The 22,935-nt window shown below is 40.5% G+C and overlaps 1 protein-coding gene across 1 annotated transcript in view; it reads right to left on the reverse strand.

Annotated features, from left to right (window-relative positions):
* The window catches only part of PER3 (period circadian clock 3), a 108,494-nt gene that overhangs the window by 80,782 nt on the left and 4,777 nt on the right, over nucleotides 1-22,935 (reverse strand). Inside the window, exon 5 of the mRNA XM_006885913.1 lies at nucleotides 7,341-7,392. Coding sequence (XP_006885975.1) covers nucleotides 7,341-7,392 — 52 coding nt within the window. The remainder of the gene's footprint in view (nucleotides 1-7,340; nucleotides 7,393-22,935) is intronic.

A 22,935-nucleotide genomic window follows, 5' to 3' on the forward strand; every position in this document is an offset into this window, starting at 1 on the left:
TCTTCCACTTCCATAATTCCCTACTTCTAAATCAAGTCTTATTCCCTCTTACTTCCTGTCACCTACTCAGCCACATCTCAACCATCCCTCTCTGTAGTGCCTCTTTCCAGGAACTAAGTCTCAGCCTTACTTACCACCTTGACTGGGGCAGACTCTGCACGTGACTCAGAGTATCAGATGAGAAAGGAATGAGGGGTATACTTCAGACCACCAGGAAAAAGGCGGAAACTACACTGCAGTCCACCAGGTGGTCCTAGTGCAGAGGGACTACTACCTTCTCATTCTCAAAGGATCCCTAGGAAGGTGTGCTCCATGACTGCTGTCTATAAAGTTCCCCACCCTGTTTATTGCTCCACCTGCCAAGGGACTTTTGACAAATTCCATGGTGTCTGACTAATCCACGACAAGAATTTGCTCTTCTCTGCATACCTAGTTAGTGATTTAATACTAATTACAATCATATTGTCATTTGAAAATACATTTTCTTTTTCTTTTGAAAGTAAGACAATTGCAGATAATTGAGAAGATAAAAGCATCACCAGCAACCCTACTCTAAAGCAAGGACTATGGCTCTGCCGGGGAAGGAGAGCTCTGCCGGGGAAGGAGGGGCAATCTCCTCCTGTACCAGTCAGATCTGATTTGACAGTACATGCACACAAAAATAATAAAATAAAATAAAAATAAAAATAAAGCAAGGACTATGAAAAGTCAGCTTCATTTTCTTATAGTTCATGATGTGTCAACAATTTCAGTCTTTCTCACAAACATTAAAATTTTAAAATTTAATTTCAACTGTGACAGAAAAACAAAATAATAAACCTAAAATAATGAGCCTTAAAAAAAAATTTTTTACTGGTTTGCACTCAATAATTCATTTATATTGTTTCATTCATATACACCATGATTTATACAGCCTTTCATTGATATTGTTTTACAGTCATTCACATCATTATATTTTATATAATTACTATGATCGATGCCTATTTTTATCCCATTTCCTCAAGTCCCAATTGAACCCTTATTATTGCTTTTTACTTTTTTCCTTGAGGGCCATTCCATCTGCCCACTAAATTCTGCTACCCTAATGATGTCTGTATTTCCCTTTTTTCCTGTATTTTCCCCTTTTGAACATTTACGTATATCTTACTAGTTATCCTTCTATTTTGACAATAATGTTCTTATGCAGTATTTGTCTTTATGAGATAGTTGGTTCACTCAGCACAATGCTCTCTAGACTCTCCTATGTTAGACAGCATTTTATTAAATCATTATTCCTTAGTGCTACATAATATTCCATTGTGTGAATGTACCACAAATCTCAATGCATTTGTTTGTTGATGACCATCTGGGCTGTTTTCGTTTTCTTGCTATAGTGAATAATGCTGCTATGAACATAGCAGTACATATATCCGTTTGTGTCTCAGTTTTAATATCCTTGGTGTATATTCCTAGCAGTGGAATAGCTGGGTTATATAAGATCTCCATGTTCAGCTTTTTGAGGAAATGCAAATCTTCCCTCCAGAGTGGCTATACCATTTTACAATCTCACCAGCAATGCCTGAGAGTTCTAATCTCTCTGCATCTTTTTCAACATTTTTTGCTTGCTGTCCTGTTAAACTTTGCTGTTGTAACTGTGGTGAGATAGTCTCTCATTGTTTTGATTTGCATCTGATTGCCAGAGATTTTTTTTTTTTCATTTCAGTGCATTTTTTTTCCATGTGTTGGCTGAGCATCTGAATGTCTTCCTTTGTGAAAAGTCCTTTCATTTCTTTTGTCCATTTTGGTTTTGGGTTATCAGTCTCTTCTTCTGGATACCCTGTAGTAGTCTGTAACATTTCCTTATGAGACCTTTGTCTGAGAAGTCATTGCCAAATGTGTTTCCCTATCTCTAGGTCTTCTTTTCACCCTTTTAAGAAAAAGTTTTAATGCACCTAGGGACTTAATTTTTTTACATTTTGTTTTATATTTGTTGGCCTACAAAAGTCATATACACTATATATATTCACTTATATATATATATTGTGATTCGTGCATTCCTCCATTCACACTGTGTTTCACATTATTATTCACATACATTGTGTTTTATAAAATCAATCACCATTGATCCATGCTCAACATTACCCCTCTTTTTCAGGTCCCCACTGGATCTTTCCTAACTCCTTCACCTCCTCACTCTGCATACCAAGGTCTGCAATCTCGAGAGTTCCCTCCTCTTTACCCTCAGCCATCCTCCACCCTCCCCTGCCCCTTTTGGACTTTGGTACACCTCTTATTAGCAATCCTTCTATTTTTACAATAAGTCTTATGCAATATTTGTCCTTATGAGATGGAACACTCAGCTTAATGCTCTTCATATTCTCCTATGTTATATTTTTCAAAATATAACTCAGCTTCTGCGTGCTGCATAGTTTCCTATCAGGTGAATGTACCAAAATTCTTAATCCATTCATTTGTTGATGGACATTTTGGCTGTTTCCATTTTTTTGCTATTGTATACAATGCTGTAATGAACATCAGTGTATACATCTCCATTTGTGTCTTGGTTCTATTTTCCTCAGGGCATATTCTTAGCAATGAAATAGCTAGGTCATATGGAATGTCTATGCTTGGCTTTTTGAGAAAACATCAAATTAACTTTCAGAGTGGTTGTACTATTTTACAGTCCCACCAAGAGTCTATGAGAATTCTAATCTCTCCACATCCTCTTCAACATTTCTTGCTTGCTGAGGGACTTAATTTTTAGAAGGTCTCATTTGTTGAATTTATTCTCTCCCAGTTATGCATTTCTGGATATCTGTGCAAGACTATTTATGCTTCAGGCTAGGGCTTCTAAACTTTTGTCTCTTAGTATTCTTATGAGTTTTGGCTTTACACCTTAGGTCTCTGATCTATATCAAGTTGATTATGCATATGATGTGAGATGCTGATCCTGTTCCAGTTTTATGCAAGTTGCTCCACTTTCCCAGCACTGTTTGTTCAAGAGGTGTAATTTTCCCATTTAATAGGTTTTGATTCTTTATCAAATACCTATTGACCACAGGTAGATGGATTATCCCAGAGATTTTGAAAGGTTGTCTTTTCATTTGTTTTGAGAAACTTTTTAATTTCACTTTTTATTTTACAATCCAAGAGTGCTCAGGCAAGGTATTATTTAACTTCCACGTGGGTGATTTTTTATCTTTTATCATCTTATTGTTAATTTCTAGCTATATGGCATTGTGGTTAGAGAAGATATGTCGCATTATTCCAATGTTTTTTAAATTTGTTGAAGCTTGCGTTGTGTCCTAATATATGATCAGTTGCACTCCAGAAGAAAACAAATTGAGTTTTACTTGGGTGAAGTACCCTGAATATGTCTACAAGGTCAAGGTGGCTAACTGTATAGCTTAGTTCTTCTGCATCTTTGTTGAGTTTTTTCCGAGTTGACTTGCCTTTTGTTGAAAGTGATGTGTTAAAATATCCTCCTACTGTGGTGCTATTTCTTTCTTCAACTGTTAACTACTGTTATTATATATTTTGCAGGTCTATCATTTGGTGGCCCATTATTATCAATGCATCTTGATTGCATGTTCAATCTATCGCTGCCTGTAAGAGTTGGTAGAAATCATCTATTTCTTCTTCTTTGGCTCTGGTTGCTGGTGCATATATCTGGATGATAGTAGTGTTCACTGGACTTCCTTGTAAGCGTATGGATATAATCCTATCACTCACAATGTTGTACTTCAAGATGGACCTAGAAATGTCTTTTTTGACTGTGAAAGCAACCCCATTTTTCCTCACCTTTTCGTCTCCAGAATAATGATCATATGATCATCTGACTCTGAGAAGAATGGGAATCCCAGAACATTTAATCGTGCTAATGCGAAACCTATACTTGGACCAAGAGGCAGTCATCAGAACAGAGCAGGGCAACACTGCCTGGTTAAAAATTGGGAAGGGTGTATGCCAGGGATGTGTCCTGTCTCCATACCTTTTCAACCTGTATGCAGAGCAGATTATCCAAGAGGCTGGGCTCTATGAGGAGAAGTGTGGCGTTAGGATTGGTGGACGATCTATCAACAATCTGAGTTATGCAGATGACACAACCCTGCTCACTGAAACTGAGGAAGACCTCATGCACTTACTGCAGAGAGTCAAGGACTGCAGCCTTCAATATGGACTGAGGCTCAATGTTAAGAAGACAAAAATTCTCATCACTGGACTAATCGGTAGCATCAGGATGGATGGTGAAGAGATTGAGATTGTTCACAGCTTCAGTTTGCTCGGCTCCACGGTCAACACTCTTGGCACCAGTAGCCAGGAAATAAAAAAACATATTCAGATGGACCTCTCTAAAGTACTCAAGAGCAACGGTGTCTCTCTGGAGACTAAGGTGCGCCTGATACAGGCGATGGTTTTTGCAATCACTTGTTATGCATCAGAGAGTTGGACAATGACTAGATGACTAGGGAGGATAGAAGAATTGACGCCTTTGAGCTGTGGTGCTGGAGAAGAGTATTGAATGTACCATGGACTGCCAAGGAAACAAATAGATTCAGCCTAGAGAGGGTTAAACCAGGCTGCTCCTTGGAGGCAAGGATTCTGGGGCTTCGCCTGACATACTTTGGACATGTTGTAAGGAGAGACAGGTCTTTAGAGAGGGACATCACGCTGGGTAGAGTGGAGGGACAGCACAGGAGGGGAAGACCCTCTATGAGGTGGATTGATTCAGTGCCTGGGGTAATCGGGATGGGTGTGTCAGAGGCAATGAGATTGGCGCAGGATGGAGCAGGGTTTAGGGCTGTTGTACATAGGGTCACTATGAGTTGTAAACGACTCAATGGTACATAACAACAACAACAACAACAACATCATTTGGTGGACAAATGTTGATCAAGGTTATGTCTTCTTGATCTATTGTGCCTTTAATCTTTATAGTAGTAATATCTTTTCAATTAGCGATACTCATGCCTCAGATTGACCTCAATGACTATGATACCATCACTGTGCAAAGCTTACAGTGCCCTTATCTTTTATGGTGATTTTCATACTGAAGTCTATTTTGTCAGAGATTAGTACTGCCACGCCTACCTTTTCCAACCTTTGGGTTTTTTTTACATTTTTAAACTTACATACAATAATATATTTAACTTGTGTTTCATTCCTGCACATTGTTTGGGGTTTTATTCATCCCTTCCTTCATTAACTAAACTCTGCAACCCCATGATTCCCTCCTCTCCACCCCCACCTCCTTCTTTTCTTCTTTGGATATCCACGCACATCTTACCGGTTATCCTTTTGTTTTTACACTGACAGTGTTATATAGTATTTGTTCTTATGGGCCTTAGTTAGTTCACTCATCATAATGCTCTCCATCCTCTCCTGTGTTACATAGCATTTTTCAAAATGTTTCAAGTCTTTTTTTCAAAGTGGTTGCTCCTGCGTGCTACACAGTATTCAGTCTTTGACAGGCCACTATATTATGTTTCTTTTAAGTTATTTCTGGTTACTTTGTCCATCCATTTTCCTTCCCTATCTCAGTGTGAAGGACTTCCCTCACTATTTCTTTAGTTGGTCTTATTTTTATTAATTCCTTAAGTTCCTGCTTTTCTGCAAATCCTTTCTGCTTGCATGGTTTCTGTTGAGAATTGGGAGCTAAACCTAATTGGTTCTTCTTTTATAGGTGACTCTATTGTTTCTCTTACACCGCTTTTAATAGTCTATCCTTATCTCTGATTTTGGAGAATTTTACTAAAATATGTCTTCATGTTTTTCTTTGGAAGTTTAGTCAGTTTGGAATTTGCTGAGCTTCTTGAATGTGAATTTCCTCATGTTTCGTGATACCTGGCAAGTTTTCATCTCCTAGTACCTCGTCCACAATTTTTTCAGTGCTTTTCCTCCTTTCCTCCTGTTCTGGAACTCCCATCATGTATGTTATTACATTTGATGTTACCCTATGTGATTCTAATGTTCCCCTCATTTTCCTTTCTTCTCCTCTTTTTCCCCCCTTTCTAGTAAGTTATCATTGGATCTCATCCAGTCAGTTGACCAGGTGATTGTCCTCCAGATTTATTGGCATACTGAGTGAGTGTATCCAGGGCAGTGTCTGTTTGTTGAAATATGTCAATTGATATGCCATCAATTCCTGGAGCCTTGTTGTTTGCCAATTCTTTCAGAGCAGCTCGAGCTTTTTCCTTCATCACCACAGTCTTGCTGATATGTTGTTTCATGAAATTCTGTGTCAGCCAACTCCTTTTGGTACAGTGACTCTGAATACTCCTTCCATTTTCTTTTCATGGTTCCTGGATCATTTAATATTCTACAGAAACCATCCTTAAGTATTGCAACTCAAGACTTGATTTTGTTCTTCAGTTCCTTCAGGTCAAGAAATGCCATGCTAAGAAATCTATAGGATAACCATTTGGCCAACTGATTGGAATAAAGCCACAAATTTCATCTTTTTAGACATATATTCAGAGAGCAGCTTTGGGATCTTTTCTACACTCTTCCACCCTCCAAAGTCAGTGCCTTTCTGCCCTTTCAGTCTTGATATTCTGGATCACATTTTCACACATTTCTGTTACTTACATTTCTTTGTTGGTTGTACCTTCTCTGCCTTATGATGATTTTCTAAATTTTTGTACCTTTTTATTTATTAATTCTTACATAATTTGTAACTTTTTCAACAGCTGTTCCTAGAACTCCACTTTGATATATTTCTTCTGGCTCCCTACTGCTGGGGTACTCAATTTCTTTTTAGTTCCAATCCTTTCTTACATGATTTATAACTTCTTCAGCAGCTGTTCATTTAATTCCCCATCATTATATTTCTTCTGCCTCTCTGTCTCTGGGGTATTCATTGGGTGTGCAATTTGATTTGCTTTTTTAGTAGGAGGCAGGCTTGTTGTGCTTTTTAATTATGTTTGAAACTGTCTGCTGATTCCTTGACATTCTGTCAATTTCTTCCCAGGATGTGTGGGGCAGTTTCTGTTGTGTCTGAGTAGGTTGTTGACAGTTCCTTATGTTTATGATGCTTTTGTTAAGCTGCACACTTAAAATGTTTCCTCCATTTGAACTTCCCAGTGGCAGTCTTCTCTGCTGGTGCAGATTTGGTCCCTGTTTCCTGTGGCACACTTCTCATCCTTTGGTTGTCCTTTGAGGGGGAGGGAGCTAATGACATTGAATTTTGGGTTTTGGTTGTACATATCTTCAACCAAAACACAAACTTCGTGGTAAGATCTCAGTCATATTTCCTGTTATCAGCTACTGAATTTAGTTTCAAACATAATAAAACATAAAATTCCCAAGTAAAATTAGAGCTTAATCCACCATTTCAGGCTACCACAAATCCAGATACATACCGGATCCTGCAGAAAAAGGATTTCTCCAGAGCCAGCTGGTACTGTGAAGCTGCTAGAGACAGAGGCACAAGTCAATCACCCCCTCCCTCCCAAAGGGAAGGAGAAGACACTCTTGTTCAGGAAACAATGTTACACTGCTAGCAAACAGGAACAAACTCATACTCCTGATTACAACAGAAGTCCTCTACTTTACTTTTAGGGATTCCCATTCTCATGTTCCCAAGGAGTTGTATATTATACAAGTAACCTCGTATCAAACAGACAAGCTTCTGATTCACTATTTTTCATATAAACATTTCCATATTTCTACTATTGTTACTGTGTCTCTTGAGTGCCTTCAACTCTTATCGACCTTGCAGAATAGAACAGCCCCACAGGGTGCTCTAGACTGCATTCTTCATACCATCAAGATCACCAGGTCTCTTCTCCTTCAGAGTTTGGATGACCTTTCAGTTAGCAGCTTTGTGCTTAACCATTATGTTACTGGAACTAACCTAAACCCATTGCCATGGAGTTTTTCCCAATTCATGGAAAACCTTCCAACTGGTATCTGAGGTTGCAAACTTTTATGAGAAAACATTTTTTCCCCATCCACATAGCAACACATGGATTCCAACTTTTTTGTTAGCTGCCCAACAAATAATGTACCAATAGAGACCTTCCATACTTCTGTAATTGCCCACATTTATTATTTCAAACACCAACGTTAATCATTCTTCAACATATTATTAATTTGGTGGTAATATACTTTTTCAGCAACTGGAAATGGAAATTATTTTCAGATTTTAGCTATGTTATATATTTATCTTTTTTTGCTCTCATCTTTAAAATTCATTCCTCAAACTGCTAAAGTTACATTTTTTAATTTTATACTGATTTATTTACAAAGTTCAAATACATTGTTTTTCACACAAGATCTTTCCCATTTCCTTCACATACCCCCACCCATCAAATTGTGCAACCCTATGATTAACACCCTTTGTCTAGCCTCACCATTCTGCTCCCACCCTCCAAAATTAATTTTTTAAGGTTTTTAAATTTTGTGTGTGTGTGTGTGTGTGTGTGTGTGTGTGTACACCATTAAATCAGATCTGACTGGTACAGGAGGAGACTGTCCCTCCTTTTCAGGCAAAGCAACTGGTGGATTCAAACCCCATACCTCTGGGATTACAAAATTACATTTTTATGTTAAAAGGTCCTTTCATGACTCTCATCATGAATGTTGTTTTTGTCATGTGCCCTCTAGTCAAGCACAACTCACAGCAGCTGTGTGAACATCTGAACCCTGCTCTATCTCATGTCATCCTCACCATCTCTGACATACTTGAGCCCACTGTTAACAGTCACTGTGCCAATCCATCTTGTTGAGGGCCTTTATCTCTTACAAAGTCCCTTTCCAAGCATGTTCCTCTTCAAAGAGCGGCTCCCTCTTAACAACATGCCCAAAGTATGTGAGACCAAGTTTCACCATCCTTGGGTTCCAGGAGTACACTTGTTTCACTTTCTCCAGGACAGACCTGCTGTGTATAGGCTAACAAATCTGATCATACCCATCTTCAGTGTCATTACTGTTTTAATATTTGCTCAGAGCCCTGATGCCACTGATTTATATAAATTTTATTTATTTAAAAATAAATTTTAGTTAGTTAGTGCTGCTCGGCAGTAAGGAACACTGGTGGCACCATGGTTAAAGCACTCAGGTGCCAACAGAGAGACTGGTGGTTTGAACCTATGAGCCACTTTGAGGGAGAAAGATGTGGCAAACTGTTTCTGTAAAGATTAGAGCCTTGGACACCCCATGGGGTAGTTCTCTTCTGTTTCATACTGACTCGTGGAAGTGTGTTTGCCACCAGGTGGTAATTTGGAACTGCTTATATTTTCCTTTACAGATAGGGATGAAACTTTTTTCCTGGAGTCTGTTGACGATTTGTATGTCCTCTGAGTAGAGCTCTCTGTAGATATCTTTTAAAAATATTTTTTTTATTAGTCCATTTACAAACTTCAAATACATTGATCTCAAGAACAGATTCTCCCAATTTCCCTCACCCCCTGACTCATCAAATTGTACAGCATCATAATTAATCAATCCTCCCTCCCCCTGCACATCCTCTTCCCTCTGCTTCCACCCTCTTCTCCCACTTGGATCCTTATACTCATTCTACATTTATGGTTTTATACAATATTTGTCCTTGTGGGACTGAGTTAGTTCACTCAGCATAATGCTCTTCTGTCTCTCCAAATATAGGTAATAATTTACAAAATCATTGCTCCTATGTACTGCATAGGATTCCTTTGTGTGACTGTACCATAATTTCTCAATCCACTTGTTTGTGGTTGGACATTTGGGCTGTTTCCATGTTCTTGCGATGGTGAATAATGCTGCTATGAATATGTGTGTACAAATCTCCATTTGTGCATCAGTTCTCATTTTCTCAGGGTATATACCAAGGTGGCTCCTCGGAGGTAAGGATTCTGAGGCTCCATCTAACATATTTTGGATATGTTGTAAGGAGAGACCGGTCCTTGGAGAAGGACATCATGTTTGGTAGGGTGGAGAGACAGCGCAGGAGGGGAAGGCTCTCTATGAGGTGGATGGATTCAGTGACTGGGGCAACTGGCACAGGACAGAGCAGAGTTTAGGGCTGTTATACATAGGGTCACTATGAGTCGCAAGCGACTCGACAGCACATAACAACAACATACCAAGTAGTTGAATAGCTGGGTCATAGGGAATTTGTTCAGCTTTTTGAGGAAGTGCTAAACTGCCTTCCAGAATGAATGGTTGTACCATTTTACAATCCTACCAACAATATCTAAGAATTCCTTTCTTGCCACATCCTCTCCAGTATTTATTACTTGCTGCCCTGTTAAACTGTGCCTGCATCTGGAGTGAGATGGTACCTCATTGTGGTTTTGATTTGCATCTCTCTTATTGTTAGTGATTTTGAGCATTTCTTTATGTGTCTGTTTGCCATTCGAATATCTTCCTGTGGATTATCTTTTGAACATTTGGTTACTGAATAGAATGCTCCTCAATTATGGGAAACAAAGGAAACTGTGCGATGTTTAACAAACATACCAGGAAGGCAGTATAAAGAGTTTTAAAGAAGAAGGAGACTGGATATGACCCAGGTCCCTGTACTTTTAGAGAAGGGATGTTTGGAGAGCCAGAAAAATAAACTTGAATAAATGAGGAAATTGTGTGTAATTCTAAAAGACTAGTTAAAAGTAAAGGAATCAGTGATCAAAGTACCATGGTTCGTAAAAGCATCAAAGTTACAGTGACAGGATTCTGGAACCAAAAGACAGTTCTTAAGTGTGTGTCTATGAGAAAGAAATAAAACAATAACTTTGTATAGTCACCCAGATGAATTCATGATTGTAAGGCATGCTATATATAGTTTTAACATAAAAATAGTTTCAATAAAGGCTTAGGGGGAATTAAGGAAAGAAAAATACTTCAAAAATATCATTCATTTTAAGGATGATTTTTATCAAAGGGAATTATACCTTCTTTCAAACAGACAACAGTATGATTTTCAAATGTTCAAATAAACACTTTCATTTAATTAGTTTCCCTATTTTAAATCCCTGCAGCCAGATGGATTGACACAGTGACTGTGGCAATGGGCTCAAGTACAGCAGAGGTTGTGAAGATGGCACAGGATGGGACAGGGTCCTGATCTCCTCTTGATAGGGTCGCTATGAGTTTTACTTGACTCAATGGCATTTAACAACAGCAGCACTGTAGAGCTAGAATTCCTGGTCGGTGCTAGTATTTGGCTGTTAACTAAAAAGCTGGAGGTTCAAGTTCATATAGACAGGCCTCGAAATAAAGACCTAGTGATCAATTTCTAAAACGTCACAGCCTTGAAAACACTATTAAGCACTATTATGCTCTGATATACCTGGCGCTGCTATGAGCTGGAATCAATTCAGTAGGAACACTTTTAAGGGGGTGGGGGTAAGAAAGCAGCAGCAACGGTGAGAGCCTCAGGCAGCTGTGCAACTGGGACACTGACTGAGAGCAGTGGGGAAAAGTAGTGCTCCAGGTTCCCAAGGTACACCTCAGCTCTGTGAGTCATGCTGCAGCAGTATGACCATCAGTGAGTTGCTCTGGCTGTGGCAAGTCCTGGCCTCTGGGCATCACTGGATGATATTCAAAGCTATGGCCCGTCTATATCTACCATAATTGGTGTCATGCTTTCTGTGCAAGAGGACGATAAAGCTGGAAGAATCCAGTGTATGATTCTGGTGCCTGGACTTTTCTTGGGCTTCCCAGCCTGACTGTTCTTTCACCTGTACTACAGTCAAGGTGCTTCCATCCCTGTCCTCCCTCCTTCTTCTCTCCTTTGAGTATGTCTGCCCCTCCTCCCCTGTTCTCTGCCTTATCCCATCTCCTTCTAGGTATCACAGCTGTATTATGGTCTAAAGATGCTTCCTACCTCTCCTACACCTCTCATGGTATCTCTTGCACATCTAATCCCAACTTGGTATTTGCTTCCTCATAGGCAAAACTAACACGGTACCTTATCTGTAAAATAGGAGTGGCCTAAGTGAGTAAGGAGTTGCACTGTCAACTCAAAGGCACTTGATTCAAATCCATCAGCTACTCTGCAGAAGAGTGATGGGTGATCTCCTCCCCTGAGATTTACAGAATCTAAATACCCACTGGAAGGTCAGCTATGAGTTGGTGCCAACTTTATGGCACATAACAACACCCTCTACACACAAACATACACAAGGTACCTACATAACACAAGATTACTGTTAAAATTAAACCATTAAGTACCTACAACTCACAAGTTTATACTGAAAACTATTACGTCTGTGTGCTACATTAAGATTTGTTGGCAAATAACTCAAAAAACAATGTGATTCATATTATCCATGAGCTATGATTGAGTCAATTCTAACTTATAGCAACCTCATGCGTCAAAACAGAGTGCTCCACTCAGTTTTCTTCTGTGGTTTAAGTGAAAGTTTATATGCAAACTGGTTTTCCATTCAATTCTTCATAAATATTTTTTGTGATATTAATTACAATTTGACCACACTCTTCCCTCTTGCTCTTTGTAATTCTCATTTCCATTTACTCTACTAACCTACATCTTCCCTTTTCTGAGCTCTGTTCCTGGACAAACACTGCCCTTTAGTTCCTACATGGTTGATTATTCTAAGGACTGAATGCCTCCCTGGTTTTACTGTTCATTTTAGGTTGCTGTTGTTGTTAAGTGCTGCTGCTGAGTCATCTATGACTCAAATCAATCCTGTGAAGAGCAGATCCAAACCTTGCTCCATCCTGTGCCATCCTCAAAGCCCTGATACACTTAAGCCCATTGCCATAGACATTGTGTCCATTTATCTTATTGAGGGTCTTCCCCTCTTATGCTAACTGTCCAACTCTCCAAGCATGATATCCTTTTCCAATGACTTGTCCCTCTTAATAACATGTCCAAAGTCTGTGAGATGAAGTTTCATCCTCCTTGCCTCTAAGATGCACCTTGGCTGCACTTTCTTGAAGACAAATTTGTTTGTTCTTTTGGCAGTTCATGGGATATTCAGTACTATTCTACACCACCATAACTCAAAGACATCAATTCTTCTGTCATCCTGATTCATTGTCCAACTTTCAGATGCACAGAAAAGAACTGAAAAGACCACAGCTTGGATCAGGTGCACCTTACTCTTTGAACTGATATTGCTGCTCCTCTGCACCTTGGAGAGGTTCTTGACAGTAGATATGCCCAATACAATATGTCTTTTGATTTCCTGACTGGTGCCTAGGGTATTGGCTGTAGATTTAAGCAAGATGAAATTGTTAATAACTCTATAGAACTATCTATTATTTGGTGGAGAGTTGAGCTATCAGGGTAAGTTTCGTTTCAGATTCAAAGCATGCCTGAGGGCCATAATCTTGGGGATCTGACCTGTTGCAAACCCAAAGGCAAGTAGTTTGGATCCACTACCTGCTCCTCCAGAAAAAGATGGACAATCTCCTTCTGTGCCATTTACAGTGTCTGAAAACTAGCATCTGAGAGTTGGACAATAAATAAGGATGACAGGAAAAGATTCAATGCCTTTGAGTTGTGGTGTTGAAGAAGTGTACTGAACATCCCACAGACCACCAAAGGAACAAACAGATATGTCTTAGAGAAAGTACAGCCAGTGATCCTTGGAGGCAGGGATCCTTGGAGGCTTAGTTTCATAAACTTTGAGCATGATGTTGTTATGTGCTATCAAGTGGTCTACCTCCCATAGTGACCATAGAGTACAGCAGCTCTGAAGCCTGCCCTATCCTAAGCCAGTATCACTGACTCTGACACATCTATCCCCTTTACCCCAGTTCTATCTCATGCATGGTTTTCCTCTCCTGTACTGTCCCTTCACCCTGCCAAACATAATGTCCTTTTCCAAAGACTGGTCCCTCCTGGTTATCTGCCCAAAGTAGGTGAGACAGCTTCAAAATCCTTGCCTCCACGGAGAAACACGGTTTCATTCTCTCCAAGACAGACATGTTTGTTCTCTTGGTAATGTATGTGCAATACTCTTCTCCAGCACCACAACTCAAAGGCATCAATTCTTCTGTCATCCTTAGTCACTGTCTGATGCACAGCAAGTAATTGTGAAGACCATGACCTGGATCAGATACACCTTAGTCTCTAGACTGACACTGTTGCTCCTCAGTACTCTGGAGAGATGCCTGATAGCAGATTTTCCCAGTGCATGACGTTAGGAAAGGTTATTCCATGGGAAGGGGCATCATCCTTGGAAAGGTGGAGGGTCAGCGAAAGGAAGGAAGAAAGACCCTCAACGAGAAGGACTGCACCTATGGGCTCAAGTATACCAGAGATGATGAGGATGGCACAGGACAGGACAGAGTTCAGATCTGTGGTTCACAGGGTCACTGTGACTTACTGCACCTAATGACAACCTCTTGGAGGGTCAGTGAGGAGTTAGTTCTGATGCGATGGCAATGGGTTTGAGTTTATTCAGCCAGTAAGCCTGGCCTTTTTTATGGCTTTAAGTTTTGTTTCATATTTTCTACCCACTCTATACAAGCAAGACTGTGATCTCTGTTAAGAGTGCTCAGCAGAGGGAGCTGGGCACCATCTAGTCCTTCTAGTCTCGGGGTAATGGGTTATTGAGGTCTTTGTAGTCCATCAATCCATTGGAATATTTGTTTTTGTGGGGTTTTTATCTTCTTCTTTTTTGTTAGGAACAGGGAGACCAATATGCGCGACAAGATGGCCAATCCCAAGCTTTTAGGACTCCAGTCCCTACTCACCCAAGTGGGATGTAGACCACTGTCTTTGTGGACTGTTAGGCCAATTGACCTTGCTGTCCCCCAAGGGAAGAGTCTCAAGGTCCTTTATGTTTTCAATGGCTAAAGCAAAATATTACAATGAAATATGCAAGGAGTTGGAGTCAGGAAATCAAAAGGGCTGAACTCGCTCAGCATTTCTTAAGCTCAAGGAATTGAAGAACAAATTCAAACCTCGAGTTGCTATAATTAACGATGCTTTTGGCAGAATGTTAAATGATCCAGGAAGTATTAAAAGAAGATGGAAAGAATATACTGAGTCACTGTATCGAAAGGAATTGGTAGACACAGAAGAATTTCATGAAACAACATATGAGCAAGAGCCTATGGTGATGAAAGTAGTTCAGGATGCTTTGAAGGAAATGGCAAAAAATAAGGCTCCAGGAATAGATGGTATACCAATTGACATATTTCAGCTAACAGATACTGCCCTGGATGTGCTCACCAAGTTGTGCCAAGAAATCTGGAGAACAACCACTTGGCCAACTGACTGGAAGAAATCTATATTTGTTCCCATTCCAAAGAAAGGTGACACAACTGAGTGTGGAAACTATAGAACAATCTCACTGATTTCACATGCAAGCAAGATTTTACTGAAGATTATCCAAAAACGACTGGAACAGCACATCAGCAGAGAACTACCAGAAGTCCAGGCTGGGTTTAGAAGGGGTCGTGGTACCAGGGATATTGTAGCTGATGTTAGATGGCTCTTAGCTGAAAGCAGAGAATACCAGAGGAATGTCTATCTGTGTTTTATTGACTATGCAAAGGCATTTGACTGTGTGGATCATAACAAACTGCGGCTGACTCTGAGAAGAATGGGAATCCCAGAACACTTGATCATGCTAATGCGAAACCTATACTTGGACCAGGAGGCAGTCGTCAGAACAGAGCAAGGGAACACTGCACGGTTCAAAATTGGGAAGGGCATATGCCAGGGATGCACCTTTTCAACCTATATGCAGAACAAATTATCCGGGAGGCTGGGCTCTATAAGGAGAAATGTGGGGTCAAGATTGGTGGACAATTTATCAACAATCTGCGTTATGGAGATGACACAACCCTGCTTGCTGAAACTAAGGAGGACCTGAAGCACCTGCTGCAGAGGGTCAAGGACTGCAGCCTCCAATATGGATTAAGGCTCAATGTCAAGAAGACAAAGATTCTCACCACTGGAGCAATTCGCAATCACTTGTTACGCATCAGAGAGTTGGACAATGACCAAAGAGGATAGAAGGAGAATTGATGCCTTTGAGCTGTGGTGCTGGAGAAGAGTATTGAGAATACCATGGACTGCTAGGAAAACAAACAGATTCGTCCTGGAAAGGGTTAAACCGGGTGGCTCCTTGGAGGCAAGGATTCTGAGGCTCCTTCTAACATACTTTGGACATGTTGTGAGGAGAGACCGGTCCTTGGAGAAGGACATCATGCTTGGTAGGGTGGAGGGGCGGCGCAGGAGGGGAAGGCCCTCTGTGAGGTGGACTGATTCAGTGACTGGGATAATCGGGATGGGAGTGTCGGAGACAGTGCGATTAGCACAGGACAGAGCAGAGTTTAGGGCTGTTGTACATAGAGCCGAACTGTTTTCCCAGTATGTTTGATTCTCAAGTTTACCTGCATTTGTAGGCTGGACTGAAGCTGTTATTCCTATTTTACAAAGAAGAGTCAAATACCTTGCAAGATTGATGAGGGGAAAGAACTCAAAACTCAAGAATCTTTAGATTCTTAATTTAAAATTCTTCGCATACAGAAAATATTACAGGTCTATTGTGATTGTGATTTTAACTTATTTTTTATATAAATATATAATAACCATAAGGAGCTCTGGTAACATAGCCTACTGCTACTAGAGCCTTTATATGTCACGTTGTTGTAGTTCTTGAGTGCCACTGAAGTCAGAACCAACTCATCCCTGACCCTATGGCAGCTTTTCAAGGCAGTAAATTGCACAGAGGAGACCGTCCACCCTTCTCTGTTGGACTATTTGGTGGATTTGAACTGTGCACCTTCTGGATTGCAGCACAGTTTCTTACCACTAGACCAACTGAACTCCCTATGTCACATTATGTGACTAAATTTCAAATGTTTTCTTTAGGCGTCCTGCAAAACAAGAAGCAAGAGTATATGGTCTGACACAGCAGCTGTGAGTACATTATGCATTCCAACAGCAAGACTGTGCAAATCTGTACTATGATTTTGGAAGTGTGTTCTGGGGGAAAAAATATGGGTCACATCCTTCTGGGAGATCTGTACTACTCAAGTATAAACTGAAACACAGTCTAATATCAAAGGCTGATGGCAGCTGAACACACACAATCCCACACCTTTATGTTTGTATGAACTAAGAGGAAAAGCTGCTGTCAACTGTTGTTAAGTCTCCACTGACAGATGACTTCCATGTACAACGGAAGAAAGAACTGCTGAGTCCTGCACCATTTTTATCATTGTTGGTATTCTTCAATCGATTGCTGCAGACAGTGTGCGCTGTAAATACTTTGCAACTGAGTGGGCTCTTTTTCCAGTAGTATTTTTTAGACTTCAAGGGACAATATTCTTTTTTGACCCAAAGGGTCATTTTCTATAAGTAGATTACCAGGGCTTTCTTCCTAGTCTATTTAAGTCTAGAAACACCACTAAAACCTGTCCATCATGGGTGACCCTGTTAGCATTTGAAGTATTATGACATAGCTTCCAGTGTCAGAACAAAACACAAGCCGCCACAGGACAACAACTAACAGATAGGTGACAGCAATCACTATTAGCAACTTGAAGCTCTTGCTGCAGAAGATCAAAGACTGGAGCCTTTGATATGGCTTATATGTCAACATCAAGAAAAATCCTCACCACTGGACCAATAGGTAACATTTTAACAGATGGAGAAAAGACTGACATTATGAAATTGTCAATGATTTCATCTTACTTGGATCCACAATCTATATTCTTTCAAAAGACATGTTGCACTGGAAAAATCTGTTGACATAGACCTCTCCAAAGTGCTAAAAAGCAATGATGTCAGTGTGATCCAAGCCACAGTCTTTCCAAATATTTCCTATGCATCTGAAAGTTGGACAATGGCTAAGGATAACAGAAGAGTTACTGAAGCGTTTGAGTTGTCGCACTGAGCAAGAGTACTGAAATATCCCACAGACTGCCAGAAGAATAAACAAGTCTGCCACAGAGAAAGCATGACCAGTATGCTTCCTGGAGGCAAAGATGATGAAACTTCATCGCACATACTTGGGCACATTGTAAGGAGGGGCCAGTCCTTGGAGAGGGACATGCTTGCAAAGGGAAACTTAACAAAAGGAAAACCCTCAACAAAAAGGATTGACATGGTGACTGTAACAATGGTATATTGGAGATGGTGAGGATGCTGGCACAAGATATGGCAATGTTTAGATCCATTATTCATAGGATTGCTGAGTCACAGTCAACCCGACAGCACATAACAACATAGCAATCATGAACCCCTTTAATGCTCATGTTGTTGTTATTAAGTGCCATTGAGTCGTAGATGACTCACAGCAACCCTATGAACGGAAGACCTGAACACTTGTATAACTTTCATCGTTTCTCCAGGTTCACAGGGTTTCCGGAGGCAAGCTATTTCAGGAGTGGATGCCACCCCTGCTTCCAAGCTTGTTTTAATCAGGGAGCTCCACCAAACACTGTCCACTGGGTAACCATAATTGCATTTGGCACATCAATGTCAGTGTTCAGCATCATCGCAACCACGAGTTACCTCTGTACAGCAAATGGACAGACCAGTGCTATACCACTTAGAAGAATGTTTGACCAAAAACAATTAAAACCAGGCCTGAGGGCTGCAGATTAAAATCACCCAAAGTTATGCTACCTTAATGCTCATGTTGTTGTTATGTGCCGTCGAGTCGCTTGCGACTCATAGCGACCCTATGTACAACAGCCCTAAACCCTGCTCTATCCTGTGCCAATTGCATTGCCTCTGACACACCCATCCCGATTACCCCAGTCACTGAATCAATCCACCTCATAGAGGGTCTTCCCCTCCTGCGCTGTCCCTCTACCCTACCAAGCATGATGTCCCTCTCCAAGGACCTGTCCCTCCTTACAACATGTCCAAAGTATGTCAGACGAAGCCCCAGAATCCTTGCCTCTAAGGAGTAGCCTGGTTTAACCCTCTCTAGGATGAATCTGTTTGTTTTCTTGGCAGTCCATGGTATATTCAATACTTTTCTCCAGTACCACAGCTCAAAGGCATCAATTCTCCTTCTATCCTCCCTAGTCATTGTCCAACTCTCTGATGCATAGCAAGTGATTGCAAAGACCATGGTCCGTATCAGACGCACCTTAGTCTCTAGAGACACACCGTTGCTCTTGAGTACTTTAGAGAGGTCATTAACAGCAGACTTTCCCATCGCAATATGTTTTTTTATTTCCTGGCTGCTGGTGCCAAGAGTTGACTGTGGAGCCAAGCAAACTGAAGCTATGAACAATCTCATAAGAAAGGGGAAAAAAGAATAATGACATTGTGATGCCAAGGAGTGTTAGAATTTTCCACAGGATCTGCCCAAGATATCTCTAGCTGTCCTATCCCCTGCTCTTATCTCACCTCCTCCGGGCTAGTAAAATGTTTCTGATGGCCTCCTCTCGTGGGACAAAATTTTTTCAAGACAGGACCATTTCCAAGACTGGCCTCAGATTAGCTGTCCAGACTCTGTTAATATTCTGTTGTGATTCATAAAATTTTCACAGGTTAACTTTTAGAAGTAGACCACTAGACCCTTTCTCTTAAGCTTCCTTGGTCTGGAAGCTTTGCTCAAACCTCTCCGCCATATGTGGCCCTGCTGGAATTTGAGCTACAAGTGACATAGCTTCCACCATCAAGCAGTGTGCATGCTATCACAACATAGCAAACTGACAGACAGGAGGTAGAGAGAAGAGACAAGAAGTGATAAGGGGCACAGCCTAGGAACAACTCAATATAAATCTGAATCCTTGAGATTTGTAGGCAAAAGTACAAAATGAGGACAAACTAACTGAGTTATTCATAACTTTGTTCCAGTACAACATGTAATAATTTCAGGGAAGATTAATCCTGACACAAGAAGGAAAATATTAGAATAGTAAGGAGCCCTGGTGGCACAGTAGGTTAACTGTTGGGCTGCTAACCAAAAGGTCAGCATTTCAAACCCACCAGCTGTCCCACATCTGAAAGGTCTTTCTCTCACAGGAGAAAGACTACACAATCTGTTCCCATTAAGATTTACAGCCTCAGAAATCTAACAGAGGGTCTTCAAGAGTAAGACCAAAATGAGTAATTGTGGGTTTGAATTTATTTTTTTTTAAATCATGTATTTGCATAGGGAGCACCAGTGGCCTAGTGGCAAGGAACTGTGTTGTCAATCAAAAGGCACATGGTTCAAATCCACCAGCTGCACTGCAGGAGAAAGATGGGCAATCTCCTTCAATGCAATCTACTGAATGAAAATTCACTGAAGGGTCAGCTATGAATAAGTTTCGACTCCACAGTACATAACAACATCTAGTGTGCATGTGTATGCACTAGTTGCTAAACAGTTGGAACCAAAATTCAAAGCTGATTCTATGATTTTCAAAGGCTACAAATCACACAGGAGGAAACAGCCCATCTTTATTTCTCCCCCAGAGCAACAGGTGGATTTGAACTGCTCATCTTTGGGTTGACAATGCAACTCTTTACCCACTAACCCACCAAACTAGAAATTAACAATAAAAGGGTTAGACAGATAAGACAAAGACTATACAGTCAATACTGAAGAAACGACAAGTGGGGTGAATGTAAAGAAGCTGGCCATCATAATAGGCATCTGTTCTATACAGAGATGTACCTCAGCATCGAGAACAACTCCTAGTCCACAGAGGTTTCTGAATAAATGTTTATGCAGTGAGTAAGCGACTAAAGGGAAGTGGAGGAATAAACTCAGGCAGTTAATAAGAAAATATAGCAGATACGACATTACCATTTTTTAATGATAAAGAGAGGAGAGATGGGGAAACTAGAAGAAAGCAAAGACAACAAAAGTACATTTTCTGAAGCTTCTACAGTCAGACAAGGCTCTACACTTCAAAAAGACTATTCACCACAAGGTCAAGATGTGGGCTAAAAAATTAGAGAAACTCGCTCAAAATCAAACAGATTCTGAACACTTTAAGGGATAGATCTTGAAGAGTATGAACTAGCTCGCTATAGGATGTTGGAAAACAAAAACGATGAGTTACTTAAAGATGATAAAGAATGGATTCAATGCTACTGTGAAGAAAAATGTGAGGAGGCATATCCAGTACAGAAGAACAAGGTCCAGAAGAAAAACAAAGTCATGAGACTGATGAACTTTTACAAACAAGAAAAACAAGGAAATAGAGCCGCTATTAAACTTTATTTCCAAAATAATATCTACCAGTGAATAAGATAGAAACACAGATAGATATTCCTCTGGTACTCCCTGCTTTCAGCAAAGATCCATATAACATTAGCTACAATATTCCTAATACCGTGACCCCTTCTAAACCCAGCCTGGACTTCTGGCAGTTCTCTGCTGATGTGCTGTTCCAGTCATTTTTGGATAATCTTCAGTAGAATCTTGCTTGCATGGGAAATCAATGATATTGTTCTATAGTTTCCACACTCCGTTGGGTCACCCTTCTTTGGAATGGGAACAAATATAGATTTCTTCCAGTCAGTTGGCCAAGTTGTTGTTCTCCAGATTTCCTGACACAACTTGGTGAGCACGTCCAGGGGAGCATCTATTAGCTGAAATATGTCAATTGGTATACCATCTATTCCTGGGGCCTTATTTTTTTGCTATTTCCTTCACAGCAGCTTGAACGTCTTCCTTCATCACCATAGGCTCTTGCCCATATGTTGTTTCATTAAATTCTTCTATGTCTGCCAATTCCTTTCGATACAGTGACTCAGTATATTCTTTCCATCTTCTTTTAATACTTCCTGGATCATTTAATATTCTGCCTAAAGCATCCTTGATTATAGCAACTCGAGGTTTGAATTTGTTTTTCAGTTCCTTGAGCTTAAGAAATGCTGAGTGAGTTTGGCCCTTTTGATTTTCCGACTCCAACTCCTTGCACATTTCATTGTAATATTGTACTTTGTCATCCCATGCTGCCTTTTGAAATCTTCTGTCCAGTTCTTTAGTATCTTGAATTCTTCATTGTGCTTTGGCTTCTCTGCACTCCAGTGCAAGTTTCTTCTGACATCCATTTTGGTCTTTTCTTCCTCTTCTGTCTTTGTAGTGAACGTTTGCACTCTCCTTGGATGATACCCTTGATATGCTCCCACAACTCATCTGGTCTTCGACATTAGTGTTCAAGGCCTCAAACCTGTTCCTGAGATGGTTCTGAAATTAGTGTAGACTCAAAGTCATATTTTGGTTCCCATGGATTCAGTTTAATTTTCCTAAGCTTGGTGGTCTGTTCCACAATCAGCTCCTGGCCTAGTTTTCACAGGTGATATTGAGCTTCTCCAGCAGTTCTTTCTGCAGATGTAACCAATCTGATTCCTATGCATATATACCATCAGAGAAGACTGGGAGAAGAAGAATGGGAATCCCAGAACAGTTGAACATGCTAATGCGAAACCTATACTTGGACCAAGAGGCAGTCGTCAGACAGAGCAAGGAAACACTGCATGGTTCAAAATTGGGAATGGTGTACGCTAGGGATGTGTCCTATCTCACCTTTTCAACCTGTATGCAGAACAGATTATCCGAGAGGCTGGGCTCTATGAGGAGAAATGTAGCATCAAGATCTATTAACAATCTGTGTTATGCAGATGACACAACCCTGCTTGCTGAAACTGAGGACGACCTGAAGTACTTGCTACAGAGGGTCAAGGACTGCAGCCTTCAATATGGATTGAGGCTCAATGTCAAGAAGACAAAGATTCTCACCACTGGACCAATTGGTGAAGAGATAGAGATTGTTCGCAGCTTTAGTCAGCTTGGCTCCACAGTCAACACTCTTGGCACCAGCAGCCAGAAAATTAAAAGTCATATTGCAATGGGAAAATCAGCTGTTGGGGATCTCTCCAAAGTACTGAAGAGGAGTGGTGTCTCTCTGGAGACTAAGGTGCATCTGATACAGGCCATGGTCTTTGTAATCACTTGTTTTGCTTCAGAGAGTTGGACAATGACTAGGGAGGATAGAAAGACAACTGATGCCTTTGAGCTGTAGTGCTGGAGAAGAGTACTGAATATACCATGGACTCCTAAGAAAACAAACAGATTCATCCTGGAG

The sequence above is a fragment of the Elephantulus edwardii genome, unplaced genomic scaffold (assembly GCF_000299155.1).
Source record: "Elephantulus edwardii isolate Elephantulus edwardi_28Jun2011 unplaced genomic scaffold, EleEdw1.0 scaffold00045, whole genome shotgun sequence".
Taxonomy (NCBI): Eukaryota; Metazoa; Chordata; class Mammalia; order Macroscelidea; family Macroscelididae; genus Elephantulus; species Elephantulus edwardii.